At 35.1% G+C, this 23,786-nt stretch overlaps 1 protein-coding gene across 1 annotated transcript in view; it reads right to left on the bottom strand.

Annotated features, from left to right (window-relative positions):
• Positions 1 to 2,410: 2,410 nt before the first annotated feature.
• Positions 2,411 to 23,786, bottom strand: part of LHFPL6 (LHFPL tetraspan subfamily member 6) — a 286,250-nt gene continuing 264,874 nt past the window's right edge. The window contains exon 4 of the mRNA XM_051987403.1: positions 2,411 to 3,543. Coding sequence (XP_051843363.1) covers positions 3,425 to 3,543 — 119 coding nt within the window. The 3' untranslated portion in view covers positions 2,411 to 3,424. The remainder of the gene's footprint in view (positions 3,544 to 23,786) is intronic.

Here is a 23,786-nt window from a genome sequence, read left to right as displayed (position 1 = left end):
ACCAAGTTCCTTAGCCTTTCGGAATATCATATTCCAGGCCCTTCGATCTTTTAATGTGGATGCTGCCAGATCCTGGGTGATCCTTATTGTGGCTCCTTGATACTTGAATTGGGTTTTTCTAGCCACTTGCAATATTTTTTCTTTCATCTGAGGGTTCTGGCATTTGGCCACTATATTCCTTGGTGTTTTGATTTTAGGATCCCTTTCAGTGGGTGATCGATGAATCCTTTCAATGTTTATTTTTTCCTCTGTTCCTATGACTTCTGGGCAGTTCTCTTTGATAATTTCCTGGAAGACAGTGTCCAGGCTCTTTTTTTCATCATGTTTTTCTGGGAGTCCAATGATTCTCAGATTGTCTCTCCTGGATCTGTTTTCCAGGTCTGTTGTCTTCCCCAGAAGGTATTTCACATTTTTCTCCATTGTTTGATTTTTTTGGATTTGCTTGACTGATTCTTCTTGTCTCCTCGAGTCATTCAATTCCACTTGTTCAATTCTGATTTTCAGTGAAGTATTCTCTTCACTCACTTTTTTAAAATCTTTTTCTAATTGTCCAATTGAGTTCTTTTGTTCTGTGGAATTTTTTTCCATTTCGCCAATTTTGTTTTTTAGAGAGCTGTTTTCTGTTTCCAGTTCACTAATCCTATTTTTCAAGGATTTTACTTCTTTATCCACTCTCTCTTTAACTTTCTCCAGACTCTTTTCCCATTTTTCTTCTAGCTCCCTTGTGAGAGCCTTTTTAATCACTTCTATGAGGTTCATCTGTGCTGAGGAACAGACGATCGCCTCCTTTGGGGAATCACCTGGGGACTGCCTGTTTTTAGTCTCCTCAGGATTTAGAGTCTGCTCTCTGTCTGTATAGAAGCTGTCAAGGGTTAAAGTCCTCTTCAGCTTCTTGCTCATTCTGTCTATTAATCAGAGACAAACTACCAAAGAAAAACAGAAAAAACTGGAGTCTTTCTTTGGGGGGGGGCTGGGTGTGTTATCGAGCTTCCTCTACAGACTGCAGGGGGCAGCAGTGAGGCACTAGCAGGACTTTGCTGCGCCTGCGCTCTGAGATCCCAGAGCGTGCTGAGTCACTGATGGGTGGGAAGGGGGGGGGGGGGGGGGGGCGGCCAGGTCCTGAGAGAGTCCAGCTGTTTGCGGTTGTATTCTTCAGCCCCGGTGTTTTTAGCTTCTCAGCTGGGCTGTTGACTTGCTGCTGGAGCAAAGTATCCAAAGCTGTAGCGAAGCTCTCCCCGCAGAGACGGCTACGATCACTCTCCACCCCCTCTCCAGTCTGCTCCTGTGCCCTCACTGCCACTGCCCTCAGCCTGCGCCCGATCTAAAACCGCCCCAGCCCTCCAGTAAAGACAGACCTTTCTTGGCGGATCTCAAGGATGGCTTCTCTTGGTAACTATTTGTGGGTTTTTTTCAGTCAAGCATTGATTCAGAGGCTTGTAATGAAGTGGATAGTGAGAGAAAGCGCGGAGCTTATGCAACTGTGAGCCTCCTCTCCGCCATCTTAACCGGAAGTCCCCTCACTACATTTTTTAATGTCTTTTGACACTGCCAACTACCAATACACTACCAATGCCTTTGTGAACCTTCATGAAATTTATAGGACAAAATATATTCATATTTGTCTTTTACCCATCACTAAGTTCATAGTAAACTTTCAATGAATATTTATTGAATTAATAAATTTATTTACCCCCAAATAATGTTTTCAAGTGTTCAAAGACCTATTCAGAAAGACAAATGATAATTCTGTCACAGTCTAGAAATGAATCAATATAGCAAAGAAAAATCAAATCAGACAAGAGTCCTAGTCTTTGGTAAATGGTAAGGTGTAAGCTTGGGTAAAATGGGAAATTCTAAGCTAAGGGAGCAAACAGGAATGGAAATGAAAATAAGAGCCAATTTGAAATGATAGAACATCTGAAATGAAAGAAGAAAAAAGAAACAAAAAATCTGAAACTGAAGAATAGAAGCCAGCAGTCAGGAAATCATAGGAGTGCTTAAGGCTTGGGTGGTCATGCACACTCCCCCATACCACACACATGTTGCCCAGGGACAATATATTCCCTCTCTGCACAGCTTCCTTTGATGCAGAACTACAGCATATAGCTCATGTCCCTCTTTGCATCTTAAAGGTGTATTTTGGGCCCCAGGAATTCAACACAAATGAAGAATTGTTCTCTCACAATTGAGTTAAAAATTTTTTTCTAAGACCTGGGTAGCAGATAATTGTATTGGGTAGGCAGCTAGAACTCTGGGTTGTTAGTATAAAAAGGTGTGAATGTTAGTGTGAGACCCAGAGGCCACTCAAAGGAAGACAGATTTCATAGGGATTATTCATTTGAAAGGCCATATTTGGGGGATAAAAGAAGCAAATCAGCTCATCCAATTACCACTCTAAAATCCATTTAAATATTGATCAAAGAGAAATTTATTCACAGAGCTTTTAAAATACAAACATAAAATAGCACTTTTTTTTTTTTACAAAAATGAATATTGAAACAAATGAGGATACAACACAGTATGACAATCATGAAACAAAAGCAAATGTTTTCTCCTTATACTTATCATCTATCACAAAGTGAATTCATCCTTCCCCTGGACAGAAAGCTGTCCCTTTAAGTCAATAGCTTCAACAGCAGGAGCTGCATATATAGTGTAAAATAAGGCATTCTTAGTAGAATGCTGAAATTACAGAAGCTTAATTTTAAAAGTCTGAATAAACAGTGATTATATGTTGAGGGAGTTTATGCAGGATATACAAAATACTGATAAAGTGGCTTATTGGTCCATTTATTAGGATTAATGTATGATTTATAATGGGATAACTCCGAACTAAAAAAGAAAGACAAAAAGTAATGTATTGTCTAAATTTCTATTTTAATCTGTGCCATGTTTTCCGTGTGTGCATGTGTGTGTGTATATGTATATATGTTTATCTCTGTGTGCATGTATGTGAGAGTGAATGTGTGTATGTGTGCTTTCAGGAGTACCAAGCCTAAAGGGAATTTTGGGAGATTACCCTGTCTTCCAACACAATACTGTTTCCCCTGGTCATTTACTATACAGTCTTGCTTAGTTTTAAACATTACAACTAAAGACAACCTCCTGAATTCTTATAGAACAGACCAGTAATACTTAGGGGTGGGGGAAGCATCTTATTTTCTACAATGTCTTTAGACTTTGGTCCATTTGTGTTCCCCTTCTTTATATACCCATTGCTTTTTTAAAATCCCCCTCCTCCCTCCTATCTCCCATCCCACCCTGTATTAGATTATGGCCTCGAGAACATTCAATCTCAAGTTATAAGCATTGTGTTAGATAAGAGTACAGATCCCTCTTTCCAAGCTTGCTTGGTGCTTAATTCTTCAGTCTCTCGGAGCTCATTCCTTTCCACCTGGATTTCCTTGCACCATCCTTGGAACCATCAGTATGGGTACTGTTTTTGTTTCTTTCCAGAAAAGCAGGCGAGCCAAGTACAGAGCAGCATGGCTGTGGCTGCTCCCCCACCAGTGCAGTAGTAAGCCCAGCCAATTTCACACTTACCTAGGAATAAACAAAGAACAAAAATACATACATCAGTCCTTTTACTCTGAACTCAAATTCCCCAGAGGTTCTTTTTTTTTTTTAACTGATGCCTTTAATTTTTAGATCAACGTTATTTCTAGAAATAGTCTTGGTCTTCCTCAAAACTGAATTATGTCAACAAAAACACTCTACACACTAAACACTTTAAATAATATACATGACAACCCACCTTAGTAGTCCACAGATTGTATCATAAGAGAAAGGGATGTTTTATTATGTGTTCTCTAGGACAACCCATTTTTTTTAATAACCAGGACTTAGACTTCTTTCAACATTATACTTCATCTATGTCATTATAGGTATTATTTAGTTCATTCAAATCTTCTTGGTATTTCTCTGAATTCCTTATGTCCATTATTTCTTGCTGCCCATTATATTGTACTCATATGTCATGGCCATATTCAACCATAACCACTTTGCGTCCAGTTCTTTGCCACCACAAAGAATGTTGCTATTAATATTTAGCATTGCTCATTAACTTTTGGAGGGTATCTGTCCTCTAGTGGGATGGATGGTATGGGGCTTTTCTTAGAGATAGGAAATGGAAATAGGAGGCTTGAATATAATGACCCTGAAGCTTTAAGGAAAAAGAAAAAGGAGCACATATAATAGAATCCTGCTTTCTAGTTTTACTCTTCTGATACCTGTTAACACCTGTTAAGTTTCTGGGCAACTACTCATCCACTACAATAACCAATTAACCAGAAACAATGCATTGGCCAACTTCCAGAAGAAGGTCTGGTGACAAAAGGATCACCAAACAACTCATTTTGAGGCCTTTGTTCTGTCATCTGGATTTTGCTAAGAATGTCAGGGCCAGGAAGTGAAATTTGTGGTCATCTAAGACTATCTGGGATCATACAGAAGAGTTGCTTTATACATTTGTATTGGGAGGTTCTCTAGACTAAAAATATCAGTACCTTTTATATAAAGGGACACAAAACATAATCTTCTTTCATCAATAATTATCTATTCGAACTCCTTTCTATAAGAAAATATAGAACAGCACCAGAGTCTCAGTTCTGATACTATTCTTTGAGGAAAAAGGGATCTGGATATCAAATCCAATGCTGGTTCAAATATATCATATACACTTATGATATTGAGTGGTTAGTGAGAAGAATAAGAAAGAGAAGAAAGAAGAAAAACCTTTTTTCTTTTAAAACTGCAGAATCTAAGAAGGGAAATCCATTAGAATGTTGAAGAGAACACTGACTTCCTAAAAAAAAAAAAAAAAAAGAACTGCATGTTTCCCAGTGTGAGAAAAATTTTCCTTGGCAAACACCTTTCCTTTGTTTATCAAAAGACAATCCCTTCACAACTCAAAATATCATATATGTTAAATATTCTATTAGATATATCTTATCTCTCTATATGTATCCAATATATATGTGTATATGTGTGTGTGTGTATATTTATATAATATATTGTATAATGACAAGTATCCTCACTCAAAAACCTGTAACTGTATCTCTTCACTCAGAATCATGATTCCTATAGGAAAGCAGCCTTTGGATCAGAGTGACCCATTTGGGTCAAAGGGATGGATTTTCTGAATTCAAGGACTTTTTCTGTAAGATAAAGAAAATATAGTTGAGTACTTGGGGAAAAGGTACCAAAAAGAAGGGAAAGAGAAGAAGTTCTGAAGAAACAATGAGCTTACTTGCTTTTCCCCTCTATTTCTTGCCAGTCTGTTTCTTCTCATCCTCCTCCTAACTATTCCTCCTCTGTTCTAGTCTTCCTCCCATTAAACACTATAACTAGTCATTGTATGTTGGCTTTTGTTAACAAATTTTGAGCAAAACACCCAATTGCAATCATTTCTCCTTATTTGTTTTTTTTTTTGTCTACCCATATAAACTTCCATGCACACTATAATTTAATCACCCCTTGAGCATGAAAAATGAAAAATAAATTCTGTGCTCAAAAGTCTTTCTTCCTTCCTCAAATGAAGTAATATTCATAAGGCCTTTAGTGCAGTGTAGTATTTGATAAATGCTTCTTTCCTTTCCTTTTTCCATTTTTTCTCAAAGCATAGTCATTTTCATAGGGCAACTTTATAATCAGAAGGAATCTAAGGGGCCATATAAAGCTACCTAGTTGAATATTTTCATTTTATAGATGAGGGCATTGAGTTTTAGGAAGGAAAAATAATTGACTATAGTTCAGAAGAGGGAGTAAGCAACAGGAGCAGGATTGGATAACTTGTCTTTTTATTCCATAAGCAGTACTTTCTCTGTTTTTTTTTTTTAATAAATACCTTTCCACTGTGGAATTACAGAAATCTGTAAACACCATGTCATGAATGGGAGGTAATTTGGTTCAAATATTAAGATGCCCAATTTCACAAACAAGAGAAAACAGTTCAGTGTGCTGCACAGTCCCTTTAAGTCCAAAGCTGAAGGACTAGAATTTATAATCAATAATCCCTTGTGTCACATAGACATGATAAATATATGTGTGTGTGTGTATGTCTATGGATATGCATGGATAAATGGATGTTCATATGTATTTGTAATTAGAGAATCATCTTTCAAAAAACTCAGTATTTCTGAAGATAAATATCTCAATTTCTTCACTAAGCTCTGTAGGGGGGCAATTTTTAGTCCCAAGTACATTCTTAAAGCTTCTGTAACCCCTATACATTGTGTTTAACATTAAAATAATAATAGATCATGAAGGATCTCAGCTCTTTAGTGTAAGTTGCCCAGGTGCAGGGCCTCCAATTATTGCTAATGAACATCATATACATTTCTAAAGGGCACTAACGTTCATAGTATAGAATTTGCTGACAACCCTGGGATACTGCTGCTTTGTGTCATGGGAATGACCTCCATTTTGAATTATTCTCCATTGAATCTCTCTCAGTTGTTTCAATGCTTTAAATAAATTCAGGAGGGGAGGATAAATGAACAATGAATAGATTGTGAGTGGTTTAGCATCTTTCAGCAAAATATATAGAAGATGTATTTAGCTTGAGGCCCATAATAAGGAAACAAAAATTAGGGTTTATTAATAACAATATGTAGACCTAATTCATAGTTTTATGACCTAAATTAGAAAAGCATAGTTCTAATATTTCTTATTAAGTATTAGATATTTTAACATGAAATAGTATCTGAACTAGAATATCACTTTGGGTTAGTATGTGTCAGTCAAAGTGACATGTGAATTTAAAAAGAAGATGAATATATAATCCTATTGAAAATGAAATACAGTAAATTGAAGGGACTTGTGAACCATAGTGCTTTCTTCAGCACAGCAAAGGAAATCTGAAAAAAGACTCAGTTTTCTGTCCCCTTAGTCAGCAGAGAGTAGTTGGACTAGAGACCTGTGCAGAGTCAAATTCACAAAGTTCAGGAACAGTTCCCAGATCAGATATTTAACCCCAGGAATTTAAAAACATACAACACTCGAGGAAAAATCCTGAAGCTAAAACAAAGCACTCGGATTGGCTAGTGGAAAAATATACTTCGCTCACTATTTTTGCTGGAAATTTTCTAACATTGCTATTTCTTGAAAATTATCATGACAGTTATAATATTTTATGTACCTTGTTTATGATTTATGAAATCTACAGTAAACTTATGAAACCAATTGTTTGTCAATCCAAAGACATAAAGTGGACAATGTTTTTCTTTTGTTTTGTTTTAACACCAATGGTATAGAAGAAAAAGGTAATTATTGTTTCATAAGATAATATATATATATATATTTCCCCCCTGAGGCAACTGGGGGTAAGTGACTTGCCCAGGATCGCATAGCTAGGAAATGTTAAGTGTCTGAGATCAGATTTGAGCTCAGGTCTTCCTGACTTTAGGGCTGGTGCTCTGTCCCCTACACCACCTCGCTGACCCAACATGTGTATATTTATGTACATATATTATGGTTAATATTGACAAAGTCTAACATTAATTTGTTGAGCTAGATAATATGTGGTATCATTCAAAACACAAGAAATAGCTCTCCTTTCCCCTTTGGATGTGAACATTTTCATTTACAAAGTCAATTTCAAAGGATATAATCCTCAAAAGGATGTTCTTGTTGCTATCTAAAAAAAAAAAAAAAAAGTAGGCTCCTTTCAGTTAAATTTTGGATACTAGTTTGTTAGTATTGGGCTCCCAACTAAATGTCGATTCAACCTGATTAAATAAACGCTTATTAGGAGCTCACTGTGTGCCAAACACTGAGATAAAAGAGAGGCAAACAATAGTCTCTACCTTCAAAGAGCTTACAATTTAATAGAGAGACAACATGCAAACAAAGAAATGAGACATATTTTTTGACATCATCAATAAGGGAATTTGTTTTACTTCAATATGTATATTTATACAAGGGATTTTTTTTCTTTTCTGTTTTCAATAGAGTAGGAAGGTGTGAGGAAGATTTCTATTCATGGAAAAATAAAATTTAATTTAAAAAATTCCAAATTATTCTTTTGAAGAGTACAACCTCATGTTTTAAATGAACTTCAAAAATATTCTAGGTAAATTTAGAAGTGAAAATTCTGATAGGTTAGAATCTACAGGCATGCTGAAATGTTCTCTCCTTGTAAAAAGTTAGAATAATAGTGTCAAACTCATGTAGAAATGAGGACCTTTAAACTTTACATAAAGATCTCTATAGACTGCAAATTGACTTGGAAAAGTCACATTTATATGTTTCTTTTGCTGTTGAAACATTAACACATTAAAACCCAATAAGGACTACGTATTAATCTAGGTAGAACTACAATTGAGAATGCTGTGAATCATATGTTTAACATTTCTGGACTAGAGTATCATTTCTAACCACTGATGGAGGTAAGCTTGGATATGGGTTTTAATTAATATTTTTGATAGATAGACCATATGAACATAGAAACACACACATCAAGTTGGAAAATATCTAGGAAAGGTATGTCATAATAAGATGGATGATCACTTATAGAATTAGTTTCATTATCTTAAAATCAGTACATGACTCTTTTCAAACACATTCAAGAAGGCACAATGAACTTAAGCAAGAAAGAAATTCATTTCATGTAACTGAGTTTGTTTCTGATTTCTTTTTATTTTGGGAAAGAAAGTTTACATAACAAAAACATATGATAAATCAAACTATCTAATTTGAAAAAGCCTGGGGTAATTTTTTAAAGTATGCAAATCAGTACTGTATTACTAACTTGACCAAAATGGAAATAAGAGTTTTTAAGTGTTTCTTGTACACCAAGAATTGATTTATAGAAGGTTAGTAACTGGTGAAATGGAAAATAAGAGTTCCTCACTGTCTTTTCACAGAATGGGAAGAAAACTTTTTCTGAATACTTGGGCTGGTGGGAAACAATAGCTTTGGCTGAATATATGTCTTATAAAATAAGACAGGTGAGTTTTGAGTAGCAATTGAACTAGGAAATACAGGCCATTTTTTTGGTTATATCATTCTTTCGTCTTTGGATAATATGTGCCAGTCTTTACATGTTATATCGATGCAAAGAACTTTCTTTTGATCAAAAAGCTAGTTTTGTCTGCCATATTTTTAGAAAATTAGAGAAATAAATCTATTTAAACCCTTCCCTTTTGCTCTTTGTAATGCTCCATGAAACAGGTCTCCTAGCCTGGTTGGCAAATTGCTGCTTTCAACATTGGGGAAAACTACATTTGACAGATAAAATAAAGGTTACTGGCACTGAAAGACATTAGATGGGGGAGCAAACAGTGCCGGCCTGCCAAATTCATGGAAAAAAGACATTGCATGGCTGCATTCCAAAATTGCTCCAAAGCATGTCCTTTTGCATCAAGAGACTGAAATGGAGTGGAGACTGTGGGATGTTATCAAAGGGATGAGTAGATAGGAAAAGTGCTTTTGGAGTTAGCCTGTAGTCATGTCAAAGAACCAGATCTTGATGCAAATAGCATCAGTGAAATTTTATTGCATCCTTTCCTCTTTCTAGGACATATTAATTTTGGATATGCTCACAGAAAAATGAAAGAAAACGGAATCAGAATTTGAATTGCCAGAAAGAAAATGTTATGTTCTTTTTCTGGCTCTGTCTTTTGATTTTGTCAGTCATTTACAAGAGGCTCCTTGCCTTGATATGGATAGGTTTCATTTAGATGTGAAATTATACTTTTAAAGCATAACTGTTATCCACATATAAATTGGTTTCTCACAAAAACTGGACACACCAATTTACAAATAATGAGGGTTAGAGGTAGATTAAGTAGACCCAGAAGGAAAAGAAAAACTTCTGATTCAGAAAAAAGAAAAACTTAGAAAAGTATTTGGTAGATTTTCTTCTTGAATTAATCTTTATATCACTATTTACATCTAGATAACTGATTAGCATATACATTAATAAAAGAAACAAAAAGATTCTGTCAATAACACCAATCTTCTTTGTTCTTATGTAAAGCTACCAGACAGAGACAGAAAAGCCACTAACAGAAAAGAAACAGGGATGAAATCTTCAATCTAACAAATGTAAGTTTCCATTCAATTCTCTGCTTAGAAGAAGTCAAGGAAGTGGTCTCATGGGCTAGTAAAGGGGAAAAAAAAGAAAAGTAAAACAAAGGGAAAGAGAACACTGATTTAGTTAGCTCTCATGCCAAACTGTCTGCGGGTTTGTTTTCTTCTTAGCTACTATTCACTGTTGGGTGCTTGTAACTGTTATTCTCCTCTGTAAATGTTTTGCAAATGAGCTTGTACTTCAAACTGGCATTGGCTTGAGCTGTCACATCCTTTTGCTTGGCAGGATGATTAAGCTATTGCTAACTGTGACAGTTTATGGGCTCTTTCAGCCTCCTCATTGTGGCAACTTATTCATGGTTAAAACTTCTTAAGGAACAGTCATTTACTTGTGTTGGTTTCCAATTTTCCAGAATTGACAGTTCATTTAAACAAGCTTAGTTAAAACTACTGAAATTACACATATCATATCCTCATTTTTATGATCTTTTTTAATATAAAAAAGGCTACGGAGACAGATCTTAAAGACTTGGGTTCAAGTTCTGGCATTGATACATGCTGATTTTATGACAATAGATAAGTCCTTGACTTCTCAGTGCTCTAAGCATCTTTTTAAGTCTAAATTGCTGAAAAGGTGCTGACCCTTCTTCCCTGGAGAGTCCCTGATATCTGATAAATATCTCTTTAATTTGGAAACGAAAGACAAACAGGAGATGGAAAATAAGAAGGTAAAAGAAGGCAAAGAACACTTCCTAATGATTGTGTGGCAAAAGATTGATATGAGTAAGTGTATTTATGCACAATGCATATGTAGCCATATATGTTTTATTTTTAAATGTCTATTCATTATTCTCTTTACAAGTGATATTTCCTATTTATGCACAGATTCTGATTCTCTTGTGATTTCTTGTCTCAAATCTTCAACTTCACACTCTCCTTATTTTCAGCAAATAACTTTCATTCTCTACTTTATTGTGAAGATTGAGGCCTCAATCTTGATACCTCATTTTTCCTTATCCCAACACCCAATCAATTGTTAATCTCATCAATTCTATTTCTAGGACATCTCTTATATCTTTCCCCTTTTCACCACTCACATGGCCACCACTCTTGCCTGAATTATCAAAACTAGCCTTCTAACTGGTCTACTTGCCTCAAGTTTCTCTCAACTAATCCATCTTCCATCTTCCAAAGTGGTTTTCTATAGCACAGGTCTGATCTTGTCACTCCCTGTTCAGTAAATTCCAGTGGCTCCCTATTTAATCTCTAAATGTAAAAATGTATTATCCTCTTGGCATTTAAAATAATAGTTATAGTAAGAGTAGTAGTTAATTAATAGTAATAAGCAATTTATAATATGTATAATATATTATTTATATTATATATTTTATTAATATAATTTATATTAATATAATATAAATAATTAATAGCAATAAATAATAATAGTTAATATTTGTTATGGGCCAGAACTCTGAACTTGAAACAAAGGATTCTTATAAGGTACTAAGTCAGTGGAACTGATAGAGACAATAGTTATCTAATTTAGCATGGTTCAATGTGATTGATTTAATCCTACAAGGAGATGTTATGGGCCAGAACTTGAAACAAGGTACTAAGTGGGATTGAGGAGCCAATGGTTAAATCTAGTTTAGCATTGATTTAGTCCTACAACAAATAATGGTTTCCTAGTGATATAATGATTGGTTTGTACTCAGTGTACAGCATATAAGCAAGAAGCTCTCAGGGCCAGGGGGACAAGTTCACCAGAAGCTCTCAGAGGTTGAGACAGATTCATTCCATCATCCACCTTTGTTGTGGCTAGAGGCTGAAACACAAACCCTTGGAAGTCGGGGAGATTCAGAAGCCAGAGAAGGCAGGCAGGAGCTCAAGCTCTCAGAACCAAGGCCAGACTGAAAGGCTCTCCAGAAAGCTGCCCAGCCTCAGGAAGGAGATAATAAAGGGTCTGGACTATAAGAAAGCTAATGGGCCATAGGAAAGGAAATAAGACTTTGAAAGAAACAATAAAGGATTTGGACTTAAATCCCCAGCTGAACTTGTGGTGATTACTGAATCTCTGGAGAATATCAAACATATGTAGTTTGATAGATCAACTTATCTCATTTTATAGGGAAGTAGGAGGGGAAAAGGGAAAGGAAAAGGAGAGGCTAATTGTAGGGAAAAACAGAAGTAGAAGAAGAAAAAGATAAGAAAGTGGGAGAGCCTGTAAAAGGGGAGGCAGATTGAGGGAAGTGGTGCTCAGAAGGAAAACACTGAGGATGAGGGAAAAGGGCAAGGGAAAGAGAAAAGGATAACTTAGGAAAAATAAGATAGCAGGGAATACAGATTTAGTAATTTTAATTGTGAATGTGAACGTGATCAACTCTTCCATAAAACAGACATGGATTGCACACTGAATTAAAAATCAGAATCCTATAATATATTCTGTACACATTTAAAGTAGAGTGATACATACAGAGTAAAGGCAAAAGACTGGAGCAAAATCCATTATGCTTCAGCTGAAGTAAAAAAAGCAAGGGTCATGATCTTGATTTCAGATTAAACAAAAGCAAAAATACATCTAATTAAAAGAGAAAAGGAAGGAAACTACATTTTTACTAAAGGTACCATAGATGATGAAGTAATATCAACACTAAACAGTTGTAGAGCATCCAAGTTCCTAGAGAAGTTAAGAGACCTACAAGAAGAAATAGACAACAAAACTGTATTAGTTGGATATCTCAACCTTGCTCTATCAGAAATAGATAAATTGAACTTCAACATAAATAAGAAAAAAGTAAATAGAATTTTAGAAAAGTTAGGTATTATAAACGTTTGGAGAAAATTGAATGGGTACAGAAAAAATATACTTTTTTCATGGTGGTACACAGAACTGACACAAAAATTGATGATGTATTAGGCATAGAAACCTTAAAATCAAATAGAGAAAGGAAAAATAGTAAATGCATCTTTTCCAGACTATGATGCAATAAAAATTATATGTAATAAAGGACCAGGGAAAATAGACCAAAAATTAGTTGGAAAGTAAATAATCTAATCCTAAAGAATGAGTGGGTGAAATAACAAATTATAGACACAATCAATAATTTCATCCAAGAGAATGATAATAATTAGACAATATACCAAAATTTATGGAATGCAGCCAAAGCAATTCTTAGGGGAAATTTTATATGGCTAAATGCTCACTTGAATAAAATGAAAAAAGAGAATGGCAATGAATTGAATATGGAATAACAACCAACAAAAACTAGAAAAAGATCAAATTAAAAACTGGAATCTGTTTATCCTCAAACCTATCTCTTACAGTTTCCTTCATGATTTACCTTTATGTTTTCCCTCTCTACTGGGCCCTTTCTTCCATCCTATAAATGTGCCAAGGTATTTTCAACTTTAAAATAAATAAAACCAACACTAAAATTAAAAACATAATCTTTCTCTTCAACCTGCCATTCCCCAAATTATAACCATATCATTTTCTTTTACTACCAAACTCCTATAGAAAGAGTATGCCATATGCTACCTTCACTTCCTCAAAATTTATTAATTTCTTATCCCCTTTCAACTTTCCAGATAATCCTATTTTTGGCTGAGTCCAAGGAAACATTTGAAGACAGGAACCATATGCCCTCATGCTTAATCTTATGAAAACTTAAGGACAAGCAGTATTATATAAATAGCTGGATTTGTGAAACAGTCTATTAGTAGCACAAAATAAAAATTGTAAACTGGAAAGAGAATAACTATAACTGTAAAGATTAGGTAACTGATGTGCCACAAACTCATTGGTTAGTTAGGAGATGTTTACCCCAGTAGAATGGGTATGAATAATTTGTCCCCTACAGGCAGCAGAAGCAGGTACCAGGCATCGTGTTAAGGACTGGAGACACAAATAAGAGACAAAATACAGATACCCATCAGTTGGAGAATGGCTGAAAAAGTTGTGGTATAGGAATGTTATAGAATATTATTAATCTGTCCTCAAGGGTCTCATAATCTACCAGGGAAAATAACAAGTAACTAAGATATATACAAAATAAGCATGAAACAATGGAGAAAAGACCTTAGAATTAAGAGTTGATAGGAAAGGATTCCTGTAGAAGATAGAATTTTAGTTGGATCTTGAAGGAAATCAGGGAAAATAGGTGAAGCTAAGGAAAGGGAGTATCTCTCAAAGGGGAAAAACTAGAAAAAAAATGTCCCAAATCAAGAGATGGATTGTCTTCTTCATGGAACAATCAGAAGGTCATAGTTACTGGAATGAGGAATATGTGACATGGCATGTTGGAATCTTAGTGTTAACTCAACTTGAAACAAGGTGATAACTCAAGGGAGATATTAGAATCCTAGTGTTAACTCAATGTGATTGATACAATGCTTGTGTTCACACCTTTACTCATTGGAGTTCACATGTTTGGGAAATTTCAGGGTTTAGTATGAAATATCTGAATTCGGCCAGAAAGCACCCTGGGAGATATCCCACAATTCCTCTCTCTCATATATAAGAAACAGACAGAGGCTCTCGGACAGAATTCAGCTGAATTACATGGAGAGGGGAGCTTCAAGTCAGAAGAAGCTACGAGTGGAGAGTTGAGTTGAATTTAGATTGAGAGGGAAGCATCAAGTGAGTTCAGCCAGAAGCCCTCTCTGAGTGAGGAGTTTTACTTGGGAACATTGACTGGGGTCGGAGAGGAGCACTCTGGGAGATTGAGAGCCAGAAGCCTTCTCTCAGAGGCAAGACAGATTCAACTTGGTGCTACCTCTGGAGGCTGAAGAAAGCAGAGGCAGAAGCAAAGGACAAAGCTCAAGAGCTCTTAGAACCAAGGAGAGAGATAGGCTTCAACTAACCCGGCTATATTGGAGGCAATAAAAAATCTGAACTTTTATCACCTGGCTGCATTTTGAGGTGATTATTACTTTCAACTACAACTAAAGCTGCCTCCAGAAAACCTCCCCTGAGAAACCTGCTCTCCCCCAGAGAAAATCATTATATTATATTATTTTAAAGAAGAAAAAGAACTCCACAATGGAATAAGGTGAAAGAAGATTAGAAAAGTATGAGAAGGGAGGAAGATGTGTTATGAAGGGCTTTGATGCTAAACACTACACAGGATTTTGCCCAGTATTTGATACTGTAGGTAATAGGGAGCCACTATAGTTAAGGGTATTACATAGTTGATTGGGTGCTTTAGAATTGGACTTTAAAAAACTCTCTGATTTAAAAAAAAAATTCTGTGAGATCCAGTAACTTGTAACTTAGTTACTGTATGTAGTTACTTAATTATTTAGTTACTGTAAGGTATACTTTGATAGTACCTAACTAGTTTAAGCTCAGGATCCTGTACCTGGTCATCTTATTCTGCCATTCAGTGCTGTTTAGTTTATAGGTTACAGTGATGAGATCCAATTTTTACATTTCCTTGGAAGAGGGAATACTTGGAAATTTTTGTAACTGAAATCTTAGCAACTCCCCATACCATTTCTACAGACTATATAGAAACATAAATCACAGGTTTAGAACCAGAAGAGATTATGATGATCATCTAATCCAAAGCTGGGGCAATGAGGCGGAGCATTAGATAAAGTGCTAGATCTGGAGTTAGGAAAACTCATCTTAGTGAGTTTAAATATGGTTTCAGATATTTACCAGATAATTGACCCTGAATAAGTCACTTAACCCAGTTTGCCTCTGTTTTATGTTTATACATAATCTAAAGAGATATACATATATTCCTTTTGGTACCTTATAATAGCCATCTCTAGATTGGGTGGGAGGAGAGAAGTTAAACAAAGGGAAAAAAAAGAAAATGTTTACACGACAATTTTATTATATATTTAAAAGGAATAGCAAGTTGTATATAATAGATTTGCAGTTCTTTTTTAATAAACTATTTTATGGAAATGTTTGCTTTATTCCATAAAATGAAAATAAAATAAATATTTTTAAAAGGAAAGTATATCAGATATTTTAGAGAGATTTCCACCAAAAATGGTTAAAGGTTTTTTTTTTTCTTTTTTCAGTTATGTGTATAATCCACTCATGTGAAATAGCTCATTTCCCAGTAGAGCAAACTAAATGAGGTGTTACTGTACATTCAGCAGCTCTGGTGTCAGGACTCCATCAGACAGGTACTAAACATCAGATTGGCCCCTTGATACTTTGACTCCCTGTTTGGTTTCATTCCAAATACATTTTCGGGATCATTACCCAGTATCAACAGAATTGGCATGAGGAAATGGTTGTTCATTATGTAGTTATCTTAAAGACCTATCTTCTAATGGGTTCCTATATGAAGAAAAGTACAATTGGGTCACTGACCAACATGCTGAATCACTGAAGGGACTTAGGAATTCTGAAACAACATGTTGAAGGATATTTGTGGAAAATTGTATTCCTCTGTTGTTGGAGAAGTACAGTACAAAGATATGCAAACATGATCTGTTTAAGTTCGCATAAGTAAATCTGTCTCCAATATCAGTGAACATTTTTTTCTTCAGGTTTAACTATCATAAGCTCTAAAGGATATTTCAAGGTCAAAATATGATCCAATTAGAGCAAAAGAAAGAAGATGAGAAGAAAGAAGAGAAGAAACAAATTAAGAAAGTAGAGAAGATGGAAGAGAAGAGAAATAACTGATATTTATATAGTACTTTCCCCACTGCAAGTGTGGCTTGCAATTGTTATGCCCATTTTAACAGAGAGAAAGAAAGTTGAATCTCAAGTGACCTGCTTGTGGTCACATAGGAAGTAGTGGAATAAAACTTAAGTGCAATCATTTTAACTTTTGAGCCTTTTCCCCCTCCAAAGCTACTCAAAAAAATGTTACATTTTGTGAGATTAGAATGACCTAATCATATAAGGTTTGCAAAACACTTTAAATATTGCCTTGACATAGCTGCCTTGATACTCATAGTTTCCTACAAATGTAGTTAATGCATATAGTATTATTTTTATCTCAACAAAATTTTAACATAATGATCTTTACATATTCCAATTCTCCAGGGAATCTTTGATTTCCCTAATATGGGTACTCTCTATATCAAGGGTTCTTTTTGTCTTTTAAAAAATATTATTAATTTTTTCACACATACATATGTGTGTATATATGTGTGTGTGTGCATAAACAATTTTTAACATTTTTATAAGCCTTTAGAGGACAGAAACTAGGTCTTATTTTCTTTGTATCTCAACACAAACCTAGAATGCTGAATTATATATATTGAATGTTTACCAAATAAAGAAATATTGAATAGCCAAGTCCTCAGTTTCAGATAAGCTTCTCATTCAAATAATTACATGTTGTGCAAATAAGACTTCTAGTTAAATGAAACTCAGATGTGGATTCTGTATTGTTCTGAAGCAACAATCAATTTATAAGATCTGTAGATAACAAAAATTTATTGAAAATGACATAAAACCATAAAGGATAGTTAACATACTGAATAGTAAGGTCAGTATCCCAAAAACATCTTGACAGGGTTGAGTATTGTGCCAAATAAAATAAGATGAAATAAAATGGAGATAAATGTAAATTTTTAAACTTGGGTTCAAACAATAAGGACAGGAAGGAAAAGTGATGGCTAATTAATAGTTTGAAAAAAAATCCACAAGTTTTGTTACAAGCTTAATGAGTCAAGAGTATGTTGTGATACTCTTTGGGCTAGGCCTGGAGTCAGGAAGACCTGAGTTCAAATATGACCTCAGACAGTTATTATCTTTGTAACCTTGAGCAAGTCACTTAATCTTATTTGCCTCAGTTTCTTTACTTGTAAAATAAGCTGGAGAAGGAAATGACAAACCACTGATATTTTTGCCAATAAAATCCCAAATGGGGTCACAAAGAGTTGGATAAGTCAAACTATTGAACAACAAAAAATCCTTGGTTGTTACATAAAGTACAATATCTCTAACATTCACAGAATGCTGTCATGATCTGACTATATCTCCTCAGTTCTGGATAGCACATATTACTCAGAAACATCTCTGGGGTTTTCAAATTCTTAATAAAAATATTCAATCTCTGGGCAAACCTGATGTTTTTATTTAACAACAGTTTCTTCCATGTTATCAAAATCCTCAACTGACAGAAACGGTAAGCATCCTATATATATTTCAGAAACATTAAATTAAAAATTGATATTTTTCCTTTCCTTACTTCTAACATCTGTATAGAAAGGCTCAATAAACAGCAAGGAACACATTACATGCCAAAATAGTAATCAGTTTTAACCAATCAATTTGATTTGCTGAATATCCTTAAACACTTTACAATGTAGTCTAAATATGTCTAGAGGTCAAAGTAATCAAGTAGAGGCTGTTTGAAGGAAAAGTAAAATAGTCCAATCAAGCAAGTAACCTTTGAGAATTATCTCTAGGACTACCATTCCTTACGTCCAGAGAGTCTGGTGGTTATAATACCAAAAGTCCTATTTTCAACAGATTTGGTAATATCTCTTTCTACATGGAACAATATCAATAACTTTCTCCCCATCCTCCTTTGCTGCTGCCTTCATCTGATGAGTTTAAAAGATTTATAATTCATGGGGGATGATTAGTCTATTTGTTAATAAGCCACATATAAAAGATTGTTCTGCTATTTGTCCTCTATTCCTTTTTTATTGGAGTTTTTTTTTTTAATTTTAAAACATATACAGGGATAATTTTTCAACATTGACCCTTGAAAAACCTTGTGTTTTAATTTTTACCCCTTCCCTCCACTTCCTCCCCTAGATAGCAATTCCATATATGGTAAAAAAAAAATCATGGAAGAAATATATGTTAAATCCAATATAGGCATATATATATATTTATACATTATCTTGCTGCACAAGAAAAATTAGATCAAAAAGGAAAAAAAATGAGAAAGAAAATAAAATTCAGGCAAATAGTTAAAAAAAGTGAAAATTCTATGTTGTGATCCACACTTAGTTCCCACAGTCCTCTCTCTAGCCTCTCTCATAATATAGATAGCTCTCTCAATCACAAGATCATTGGACTCATCTCATTGTTGAAGAGAGATACATCCCTTAGAAATAGAGCTCCAAGTCATTATTAATCAGAGAAATGCAAATTAAGACAACTCTGAGATACCACTACACACCTGCCAGATTGGCTAGAATGACAGGGAAAGATAATGCAGAATGTTGGAGGGGATGTGGGAAAACTGGGACACTGATACATTGTTGGTGGAATTGTGAACACATCCAGCCATTCTGGAGAGCAATTTGGAACTATGCTCAAAAAGTTATCAAACTGTGCATACCCAGTAGTGTTTCTACTGGGCCTATATCCCAAAGAGATGCTAAAGAAGGGAAAGGGACCTGAATGTGCCAAAATGTTTGTGGCAGCCCTGTTTGTAGTGGCTAGAAGCTGGAAAGTGAATGGATGCCCATCAATTGGAGAATGGCTGGGTAAATTGTGGTATATGAATGTTATGGAATATTATTGTTCTGTAAGAAATGACCAACAGGATGAATACAGAGAGAACTGGCGAGACTTACATGAACTGATGCTAAGTGAAATGAGCAGAACCAGGAGATCATTATATACTTCAACAACGATACTGTATGAGGATGTATTCTGATGAAAGTGGATTTCTTTGACAAAGACTCAGTTTCAATTGATAAATGATGGACAGAAACAGTTACACCCAAAGAAAGAACACTGGGAAATGAATGTAAACTGTCTGTATTTTTGTTTTTCTTCCCGGGTTATTTTTACCTTCTGAATCCAATTCTTCCTGTGCAACAAAAGAACTGTTCGATTCTGCACACATATATTGTATCTAGGATATACTGTGACAATTTAACATGTGTAGGACTTGCCTGCCATCTAGGAGAGGGGGTGGAGGGAGGGAGGGGAAAAGTCAGAACAGAAGTGAGTGTAAAAAATTACCCAGGTATGGGTTCTGTCAATAAAAAGTTATAATTATGAAAAAAAAAAGAATTGATTATCAAATAGTCTTGTTGCCATATATAATAATCTTCTGGTTCTGCTCATTTCACTCAGCACCAGTTCATGTAAGGCTCTCTAGGCCTCTCTGAAATCATCCTGTTGGTCATTTCTTACAGAACAATAATATTCCATAACTTATTCAGCCATTCTCCAACTGATGGTTATCTACTTAAGTTCCAGTGTCTTCTATTTTTAAAAAGGATCATAACCTCAGGGAGATGATGCCATGACATGCAAGGGAGTTGGATTTAAGTGAGAGGAAGGAAGGAAGGAAAGGAAGAAAAGGAAGAAAGGAAAAAAATAACAAAGAAAGAGTTGTGTTGTCCAAATGCCTGGTTCTAGTTGGATTCCCAGTGGGGCACTCTGGTCACAGAGTTTGAACTATTGTCATGGTTCCATAAAAAACACTAGGAAGGAAGAGTTCTGGACAAATTTTTAAAAATTGCTCATATATTTGAATCTTTAAAGTGAATTCGGCACTCATTTCCTCTCCACTATTATGGTTTGCTAGCATTTCCTACAGTTGAGGTCAGAAGAAATTCTATATAGCAGATCAAACTATGACTAAGTATATTCAGGGAAAATTGGGCAGTTTTTTTTTTCCAGGGGCCAGAAATTAATAGTTGGAAACTCATCTCTCTCTGGTACATCTGCAGTGATGTATTCAGGCTGGTAGATATCATTTCCTCTAGGATTACTAAGAATGAAATACTTTACACAGGTTTACACAGGAAAGATTTTTTGAGTTGAAAGTTTTAGACCATAAATTGTACAATCAATAGAACCCAATTGTATAGACCTATTCAGTTAATTCTAGTGAGAATCCGTGTGGTATGTAATGGAAAGAGTGCTGGACTTGGAATTATGACTTCAGGCTTACAATGTTTATATTTAAACCAGAAAGCACTGTGTACAAATGCATTATCATCATCATCATTCTTATCCTAATTCTTCTCATTATTAAACATATCATTACTTTTCAATGCAAAAAAAATGTTGTTGTTTTTTTGGTTAAAATTCTGCTCTTCTAGTTGTGCCTGAAAAGAAAAGGTGAACAGCTGTCCTTTGCACTGGTACTCATGCAGTGACCAGAGCTCTTGTTTTTAGTTTAGTCTGATTGCCTTATAAACTGTTCAATATTTTCATTCAGTTACCACATCTCTAATTGTTAAATACAAAGATGTAGGAGTAAGTCTTTTGGTTATTTTATCCCATGGACACAATTAGATGCTAGCCCCAGACTGTCTGTATCTGGAGTTGTTATTCAATCATCCCTCACGTTAAAATCTACTTTTCTGTGGCAAGCTTCATTTTTATTTCTATTTCCATTATTTACCAGGATTATTTGCTGATTTTTGTGTGCCTATGTGGCAAATAATGTCATAAATAATTTCCCCAAAATATATGTTTCCTGAAGGCAGGAATTTTTTTTTTTTTGTATACTCAATTCCTAGTACTTCAACTAGTATTTAGGAGTTATTAAATAGACAAATGTCATTTGCTTTATATAGCCTTTCCAATTATAAAGTTCTTTATATGCATTATTTCCTTTGATTCTTAAGACAACTCTATAAGGCAGGTTAATAAATGTAATGATCCCCACTTCAGTAAGAAAAAAAGACTTTTCTCTGGTCACATAGCTTGGAAGTGGGTGGGATGGCATATGTTCAAACCCAGTTTTCTGACTTTTAGTCTAAAAGATCTTCATTAAACCAGATTTTTCTTTGCTCTGTCCACTTTGCAATTTGGATTTTCATTTTGGCATCCTTTCCCACATTGAGGCTAGGTTTTGGAGAACATAGCCCAGTGTTGGTGGACTCCCTCTTTCTCAAACTCTACTTTCAATCAATAACTGTGCTAAGATGATGGGGACACAAAAAGAGGCAAAAAAACAGTACCTGCCCTCAAAGAGCTTACAATCTAGTGAGGGAAGCAACATGAAAACAAATATATACAAAGCAAGCTATGTACAGGATAAATAAGAAGTAATTAAGAGATGGAAGAAACTTGAATTTAAGAAGGGTTAGGAAAAACTTCTGGTAAATAATGGGATTTTAATTGGGATTTAAAGGAAGTCAAGGAGATTAATAGGCAGAACAGAGAAAGGAGAATATTTCAGGTAGGGGGACAGTAGAGAATAGGCCTAGAGCTGATTGAGTATCTTGTTCATGTAACAGCCAATAGACCCATGTCACTGGATTGAAGAACACATGATGGGGAGGAAGACATAAAGAAACTGGAAAAGTTATTAGGAGAGAGTTAGGTTGCGAATTTCTTTGAATATCAAGCAGCATTTTATATTTGATTCTGCAGGAAATAGGGAACCATAGAAGTTTTAAACAAATGGCTTATTTGTCATTCCTTACACATACATTTCTTACTCCCCATGCTCTCTTTCATCTCCATTGCTTGGAATTCCCAAGTCCTTTCAAGGTACAGTTTAAATGTTTACTTTTATAAGAAGATTTTTGCACCTTCTGTGGGGACAATAGTGCTCCTGAATCCTGAAATAACTGTGTTTACTTTGTATATATTTTGTATTGGTTTAGAGCAGGGCTTAAACTTTCTCCCTTCATCACCCCTTTTCTCTTGAGACATTTTTATCCCCATCTTGAATCTGAGCCAATATGTTTCTGGAAAAGTTCAGGCATGCACAATGCAAAATGCATATGTTGTGTGTTCAGAACCTAAGCTGCAATAAAGTCACTATGCAACATGAGTAAGCATTGCCAGAAACACCTCAGAATCACTGTACATTTGATTTTGAATTCCTTTTTAAGGTTGAGTTCAGAAATCTTTTGCTGTTGCCAAATTTTTTGTGACCCCCACATTCAGTTACATGACTCTATTTGGACCTAAAATTTAAACAATTTTGATCTAGATGAAAGAGACTTTGCCTTGGAATAGGGAAGACTTGATTTCAAGTCTCATATCTGAAACAAGGAACTATTATGATTGTAGGCAAGTTGTCTAACTTCAATTGTAAAATAAGCATATTAACAGCACTGGGTTCTTGTATCAAATTAGATTTAATATTGGTAAAGTTCTTTGCACAGGATGTGGCTCATAGAAGGCACTTAATAAATATTTGTTTCCTTCCTGTCAATTAAGGCAGAGACTCATCTGTGACCCCCATGATATACTGACCACCTTCCCAAGACAAATGGGTATTCAAGGAAGCAAAGTGACTCATGAAGAAAGCAGGATGGCTTTCTTCATATATCCAGTTCCTACCTACCATTTCTTTCTCCTTAACAAGCAATCAATAAACATTAAGTCCCTACTGTGCAGCAGACACTGTGCTAAGTGGTGCAATTGTTAATTCTGCATAAGGAAAACTGTTTGTGCTGCTTTCTCCAGTAAAACTCCATCAATGAGCACACACAGCTCCATCCCTGAGCAAAGATACTGAAGCCCTTATTCCATCACCTGATTCTCTTATTCTAACCACTGGCTAGCTGATGAAGATGTTGAAGGAAGGAAAGTAGGAAGTTAAAAGGTCATTTACTTTTGACAGCAGGACAAATGAAGCATGAGCAGTTCGTCCAACTGCAATGTAAAATAACTCACTATCAAGCAAGTATAATCTAACAAGAGAACGGGTAGTTGCTTAAAGCACTAAGCTCCTAGTTTTAGAAGTATTGCAATAAAGCCTAGATAACAAATTATCAGAGATATGGCAGAATGAATTGCATATGGGACAATGTACTGGACTACTCAGGTTTCTTCCAAATCTACAACTTTTTTTTTTTAAAAAAGAAGCTTATGGAATGCTCCTTGAGAA

The sequence above is a fragment of the Antechinus flavipes genome, chromosome 3, assembly GCF_016432865.1.
Source record: "Antechinus flavipes isolate AdamAnt ecotype Samford, QLD, Australia chromosome 3, AdamAnt_v2, whole genome shotgun sequence".
Taxonomy (NCBI): Eukaryota; Metazoa; Chordata; class Mammalia; order Dasyuromorphia; family Dasyuridae; genus Antechinus; species Antechinus flavipes.
Note: the sequence above shows the minus strand (reverse complement) of the source record. Positions and strands in the feature narration are given on the sequence as shown.